Source organism: Pomacea canaliculata, linkage group LG3 (assembly GCF_003073045.1).
Source record: "Pomacea canaliculata isolate SZHN2017 linkage group LG3, ASM307304v1, whole genome shotgun sequence".
Lineage (NCBI taxonomy): Eukaryota > Metazoa > Mollusca > Gastropoda > Architaenioglossa > Ampullariidae > Pomacea > Pomacea canaliculata.
The window spans coordinates 8,083,267-8,090,582 of NC_037592.1; the positions used below are offsets into that span (position 1 = coordinate 8,083,267).

Here is a 7,316-nt window from a genome sequence, read left to right on the forward strand (position 1 = left end):
ACAACTGGATTTAAAGTGTAGCAAGTTTATATTCTACCCGATTAGTTGTAGTTTGTAGAAGTAAGAATCTTGAGCAAAGCACTCTGATCATGTTCTAAAAGGCATTATGTGAAAGAAAATTTAAAAAAAAGGTTCACGAAGTTCTGCATACGCTTTGAAGCGTGAAGGCTAAATTCACCCTTCTCTACAAAATGTACCATTAATGTGATCAATGTTTTTGCTTCTTTCTTGCATAGATTATTATACATGATGGCACTTTAAAGTGTACGTCTTCGATTGTTTCAAAACACACACACACAAATTATATAAAAATAAAATATTATCTAGTCTTCGCGAGTAAAATGTAATCCAAGGGAGATTACTACAACCATCTTGAAAAGAGTAGGCTTGTGGAGTACACTCCCTTGGATGTTCGCTGTCAGATCGTTTTACATATTGTCGATGGTTGCTGCCTGTTCATTACTGGTTGTAAAAATAAAATACTTTATGTACCTGGTGGTCACTTTTTATCCTCCACCATTTACCTCAATTACAGAGTATGCATTAAAGTGTCCTTTATCAAAGTTATTAATGCAAAATGTTTCTACTCGAGATGCTTTGTGGGTTTTACTCTTGTGCTTGTGGAGTTGCATGCCCAGAGAAACTTCACTTAATACTGTCTTCTACCACAGAGCCCCCGTCTACAAAAAAGTGAGATCCCTTAGTTTAAAGTGGTCGGGTTTTGCTTATGCAGTTAATTTAGCTCTGATTATCAATCCTGTTTATTTTCAGACTTCCCAATAGGCAGTTATGCTTTGAACAGGGCTGTTCTTAGGGGCAGGTAGAGGCATCTGCCTAGGGCCCCACGCTTTTGATAGTTGTCAGGGGCCCCGCACTTTTGATTAAAGCAATGGCGATCGTGGCATCGAGGGACCCCGCGTACCCTACGCCTTGGGCCCCACAGGGGCTAAAAACAGGCCTGACTCTGAATGTTTACTTTCACTATTTTTATCTGTGACACGACATATTTTGCACTGATTACTTTTATACAAGTACCACTCTACTTTGTACTCTAGAATAATGAAAACGAAAATTCTCTTCCTTGTATGTCTGTCTGGAGCAGCACAGAGATTAGAATGCTATTGCCCCATTTACATTGTGCTTTGCCCAATGCTATTTAAGGCCTCCAAGTCAAGACAGAAAAACAGCAGTAGTCAAAATAATATTTTAGGTATTTCATACAGATGCGAGTCACTATTTACAAGGTGATAACATAGAGGTCAGCATATCCTCCCTTAAAACACACTTTGATTGTCCCCTCACTCCACGTCCTTGAGTACTCGGTGCACTCTGCGGGACAAAAAGGTTCATGGAACAAGGAGTGTACATAGTAATAATATATTCTTCCATTCAACATTTGTGATAATGTAATTAATGGTATTCAGTATACAATCTTGACTGTCTAGGTGTCATTAGCAACCAATTTTTCCAGTTCATTTGTTTGTACATTAAATGTAATTTTAATAAATTATTGTGTTGCACTATTACCTATGTATAAGATTTTTGTGTTTTCTTGAAAACAAAAGCTTCAAACTATGAAAACACAGCTGTACACAATGTCAGAATTTGTAGGATGCTGGATTTGTGATAATAAATGTGTGCAATGTACAAAGTAACAGTTGGACAACTTATCTGTATCATACCAGATATGATCTTGATTGCAGATTCTAAAGCACAACCAGCATGAAGCTTTTTCTCGGGAACCTGATAAGCAAACTATTCTTGATGCTAATATATATTTCAACTTCTTTAAAATACATTAAAAACGCATCAAAAGAATAATACAACTCATTACCATACCAAACATAATGGCAGTGCCACAACATTTATTTCAAATGAAGGTGAACACATCACTATGAGAAAGGTTTTACCCCTTTGAACTATATTTTCATGCATCAGTGGAGAGAAAGTCCTCATACTTGCCATGGCACCAAAACGAATTCTTGCATTCAATGTTAATTGACATGAAAGGTCATAGTTTGTCACAGTGATGATGTTTTCACTATAAGCAACAAACTTGAATGTAATGTTGGCCATGATGACCAATGAAAAAGTAACATTTAATTATTGTGGTGCAAGCAGTCTCCCAACCTAGAAATCTATCAGCCAAACAATCAAGATCACTTAAGGGTATGGAGCCCTTCTGCTGCACAGTGTTAGCCAGCTCCAGGACAAAACGTTTGCAGTTAATCCACACAATCCTTATCTGCCAATTTGTCACTGAAGGAGGTAAAATAGATGATAATGTCGTAAAAGGGCATCCTCTATCCCCTCTTTTATTTTGCTCTCTTGCTCACCCCATCTCTCTCTCTCACACACTCACACAAGTTAAAAAGAAAAAAAAAGTACAAAGAAATCCTGAACAGGCATCCACAGGCAATCCTGTCTGTGCAAGAACTATGGTTATCAGTTTCTCATCATTTTGGCTGGAGGAGGTCCTCCCATCAGAGGGGGTCGCATGCCCATGGGCATCATCATGGGTGGTCCCATTGGAGGCCCCATCCCCGGTCTTATACCTGGTGACAATAAATAAATAAATTAAATACAAAACAATGTGCAAACGAAGTGCACAAAACTAAGCAGTCTACAATGTGCCATATCTACTATCAGAAAAAATTTCTTTTTTCTACCACAATCAAGTATCCATGCTCAATCATGACAACAGTAAACATGAAAGCTATTACAACTGTTTCAAAATCAAAATCAAATCAAAACAGACTTTATTGTCTGCCCAGGAGGACAGAAATTTGTCTTTGCTCACATACCCATACAGACATTTAACAAACAGTTAGGAGTAAAAGTGAGGAGTAAAATAGTGTTGATTGCACCAGTCCATCAAGGCAGTGTATGTTTATCCTAACAACAAACCTTGGGTGACCAAGGGCCTAAAAGCACTGCTGAACAAAAAGAAACATTTGTTCATCACGGGCAGAAGCCCACGACAGAAGATTAGTACATAGAGAGGACCATGATGCTATCCGTTGGGTGGGCAGAGGCTCTACGAGCATACTAGTTAGTCCGCTTTCAGTAGTTTGCCGGTGGACCAACGAGTGTCGACGAGATTGAAACAGAGGTCGAGTTAGCTCTCGCCATAAACCCGATGTCAGAATGCGGCTCGTGGTTACATCTTGAGCTCGCTGGAGGGACCTGCCAGACGTCGAGTGTTGATGCTTCCGCATGACGCAAGAGATACGCCGAGAAAGATCTTGGGTGTCCTAGTGGAGGCGTACGGCGAACGGAAGGATGTCGACATCAGTGCCACAGCAACGTGATGAGGTGGTCGACGAATACGCCGCGAAGCTCCAGAATTTAAGCAGGCGAGGTAGAAGGCGGCGCAGAGCGTCGAAGTGGCGGCGATTGACACCATCTCGGAGGACTGCAGCCCGACCGGTCAGGAGATAATGTTAGGAAACTGTAAATGTTATTTGTTAAAAACACAGTCAATATTTTATTTTGAAATGAGGGTCTTCTGTTTAAATCGGCATCCTCTGGCAACATCCAGACAGCAGTTAGCAGTTTTTTTAGTTCCATCGACAAACTGGAAAAGAAGGTCAAGTGTATGATGCTTAGCTTATATTCTTCTTTCAATGGGGCATCATCTACAACATGCACGATTTCAACTTCGATGACAAGGAAAAGAAAAGTTCTGCCTCTGATAAAGCTGCTTTCACAGTTGCCTGCTCTTGCTGAAGAAATAATTTTAGATAGTGACTTGCACCAACAAAGCAAAACATGAAGGTGAGGTGTGACTTAGCCTGCTTAATGCACAAAAGTCCAGGCACTATCTGCCTTTGACTCTGTGTTGGCGAAGAGAAGATTCAGTCTGTGGCTACTCTCACAGAATTCTGTAAAGTAGATTCATGGTTAACACCTTTCTTCCCAAGTAAGGGGAAGTAAATAGAAAGGGTGGACTGGTTTAAGAGAATAAAGTTGTCTTCACTTATCTGAACTGTATACAGTAACTTACGCATGAACAGCATGTTATTAATCAGCATAACCATAAGCCAAATTGAGTCATTGTGAAAGCTTTGAATAAATAACTAGTTTAAAACAACAATAATTAGCTGACATTTTTTTTAGCATATATTTTACGTATTATAAGTGAATATATGGACAGAATCCTTCATGCTAGTAAATTACATTTCTCCCTCTATTTGTGTGTGTGGTAGATGTGTAGGAAGGTGGTCGCAAAATTGTAATTGACGTATTATTTGCTATTTATTGCTTTACATATACATGGATGATCTGGCATTTCACGTGAAACTTACAGGCAGTAGGCAAAACACTGCTCTGCACATTTCTGTTTCTGGAAGACTTTGTTCCAATAATGAAAAATATTATTATGTGACAGCTTTGTGGATATTAACATATATTTTGCAACAGTGCTAATTTTTACACTTTCAAGGCTCTCTCAGACCACTGTTATTACAGAATCAATGCCTGATGCTGGAACACGTATCTTTCACACTACTTTTCTCTGAGCTTGGCAAAGAGGTCTGAACTTATTGCAAGTTTCTATTTTGTTTGCTGTGGTGATGCTTGTATGTTTTTGTTGACTTTAATACCCACCAAGTGTTTAGACTTTATCACGAAGCACGAAACGTCAACTGCATAATGTTGAGTTTGCTGCCAGCATGAAGTTCTCTTCCTATATTGCTTGCAAGTTTTTAGAAATTTAACTTCATAAAAGCAGATAATACTAACTTGTCTCCTGCTTTTCTTAACTTTATTGGTGCAACAGTTTATAATTGTGATAAAAGCAGCTGAGTGGCTAACAGAATAAAGCCCTGCTTTAACCACCAGCGAGTATGTACTGTGCATACATTGAATATCTTCATTTTTCAAAAAATAGTCTCATGCAAAATCATACGCTTTCTCTCTCTCACACACCCACAAATGACTCTTCTCACCTGGCATCATAGGTGGTCCACCCATAGGGCCTGGTGGTCCCATCACTGGCATTGGCCCAGGACCCATCATTGGACCTGCAGGAGGGGGAACCACTGGAGCTTTTGGACGAGTTGCTTCATGAAATAGAGCATTGCAATATCTCACTCACACCAACAATTATCTTACTCTTTATATTTAAATAAGAATAAACCTAGCAAGTCCTTTAAACAGGGTTCCCAGAGATCAGGGATGGTGCCAAGTAAGGACCTTGTAAGGACTTTTCATGCATTTGTAAGGACCTAGTGACAGTCATCAATGCTTAAGTTTTTCTCAGGTGTGGTCTAAAAGCGGTTTTATTTAGATCTTTGGCCTTCTCCATGTTCTGAAATACATGTATTACCATTCAAGTAATAAATAATCAAAGAGTTAATTCTGATGACGATCAATATAGAAATATTTTGAATCATCAAGAAAACAAAGAAATGCAGTCATCTGTCAAGACTAAAATCTCGCAAAACATAAGTTCTTGTCACGAATGAGACTTGGCAGTCGTGTGATTAAAATAGCGGTGAGGCAAAGAATCGTCTGTATTTTGCACCAAAGTCGACTCCGATAAGAAATTTATGGATTTATAAGACGCATGAAAAATAAATCTGTGGTAATATTTTATCGATAAAAGGACTTGTAAGGGTCACAGAGAAAATGTAAGGACGTGTGTGAAGAATTGTGAGGACCGTATGGCAAATATAAAGACTTATAAGGCCTTACTGCGAAAGTTCTCTATACAAGGACTTGTAAGGATAGGTAAGGACCCTGCAAACCCTGTTTAAATCTGGGAAGATTTAGTGAACTATTTGTAGTAAATGAGTGCGCAAACCTCTGTCTTTAAAAAAGAAAATAAAAGAACTACAACCAGTTTCCTCATCTTTTTTGCCCTATCAAATAAAATTTCAAGCTCTCAGATTGTCCACAAAAAATTTGCAACAAACGGGTAAAAAAGATTAGTCCTTTCACTCAAACTATATGCCTTTCAGTACCATTTTGTAGAAATAACCCTTATGGACATATCTGATTAAAAAAAATGCACTGCTTACCTGAAAAATCTGAATTCATCGTTGATGGGGGTGGTGGAATCATAGCCCCTCCTGTAGGGGGTGCACCGCCTTGGAATGGGTTGTTGGCAATCTTTCCAGCTTTGTAGGCAGCAGCTGTAAACAAAAAAAGTGTTTAGATATTACAAATAACCTCCCATGAACTCTTGTATAATAATATTAAACTCTGCTATCAATATTATTGCAGGCAGTTAAAAAGAAATGTCTACAAACATTTAAGTTAATAAATCTCTCCCTTTTTCTGAACAAATTAATCACAAAATAAAAAGTATTACTTACTGGTATCATCAACAAGCTTCTGGACCTGCTCTTCCAGCCACTTCTGATAGTACAACCTCACATTTTCTTTGTGCTTTCTTCCATTACAATGGGTTTTTCTCACAGATGGCTGCAGAAAGGAATATGTAGAATATCTAAGGTTATTTGAATTCCTAATGAAGCTGCACTACACTAATATTTAAAGATCAACATCTATTTCCATCAACCAATTCAATTTTTAATGTAACAATCTCTTCAAGATTTTTTGGTTTCTTTATCAAATGGGTGGGAACAGGAAGACATTGGTTATAAGCCAAATAAGAGCAAAAAAATAGCCAAAAATCTAATCGTAAAAAGTATAAAATGTATAACCTCTAATCAATCACACTAATCAAGATGACTGGCAAATGAAGTTTTAACACCATCATCAACACTAACAATTTTGAAATGCGAAACCCTTACCGAGTCGTGGGTTAGGTAGGTGTCACAATAATCACAGTAGTATCTGAAAACAATGAAAAGTATCAATAATGGCAACGCTGTTCACACCACGAACTAATATACACGTCCTCGGATCACACACAAACCGTGAGCGAGAGTTAGGATTTGGTCTTGAGACCTAGGCGTTAGACTAGGGAAGATAGACAATCACGGAGATTACTACACTATATATTACTTCAAGCTAGCACCTTGTTTTTAGACGTGTTATGTTATAGCCTTTCTCAGTACTTACTTCGGCATCGCTTATAATGCTTAATGAACAAGTATCACAACAAAAGCGATGTAACCAAACACATGCCCAACACAAGTTTCTGAGTTCACTTCCGGTTTGTTAAAAACAAATCAACCTTTGCGAAAACAATTTCAAGCCAATTCTATAAAAATTTTAAAAATCACGTCATAGGTTTTTTTTTAAGTATTAAAATTTTCTACTTTTGTAATCTTTACATTATTTGTTTGAATCTGATAAAGGATTGTGGAAGGCTGTGGCTAGATGATTCCTAACTTTTATAGCCT

At 38.1% G+C, this 7,316-nt stretch overlaps 1 protein-coding gene across 3 annotated transcripts; it reads right to left on the minus strand.

Moving 5' to 3' along the window:
• Nucleotides 1–1,758: 1,758 nt before the first annotated feature.
• On the minus strand, nt 1,759–7,154 carry LOC112559756 (U1 small nuclear ribonucleoprotein C-like). 3 transcript variants are annotated; one of them, XM_025231144.1, is made up of 6 exons: nt 7,033–7,154; nt 6,762–6,804; nt 6,321–6,429; nt 6,024–6,137; nt 4,950–5,048; nt 1,759–2,555 (listed from the first exon to the last, which is right to left on the minus strand). In XM_025231144.1, the coding sequence occupies exons 1-6, from the start codon at nt 7,038–7,040 to the stop codon at nt 2,446–2,448; spliced, it is 483 nt and encodes a 160-aa protein (XP_025086929.1). In that variant the 5' UTR covers nt 7,041–7,154; the 3' UTR covers nt 1,759–2,445. The 3 variants fall into 3 exon arrangements, with proteins under 3 accessions (XP_025086929.1, XP_025086930.1, XP_025086928.1); XM_025231145.1 differs by having other exon boundaries at nt 4,950–5,024; nt 7,033–7,153; XM_025231143.1 differs by having other exon boundaries at nt 4,950–5,063; nt 7,033–7,148.
• Nucleotides 7,155–7,316: the final 162 nt, after the last annotated feature.

Excerpts from the sequence above, each read along its gene's own strand:
- LOC112559756 (XM_025231143.1), bottom strand. Across the intron at positions 6,430-6,761 it reads CCTACCTAACCCACGACTCG|CCATCTGTGAGAAAAACCCA; the intron begins GTAAGGGTTTCG and ends TCCTTTCTGCAG. Across the intron at positions 5,064-6,023 it reads GATGAATTCAGATTTTTCAG|CAACTCGTCCAAAAGCTCCA; the intron begins GTAAGCAGTGCA and ends TATTTCATGAAG.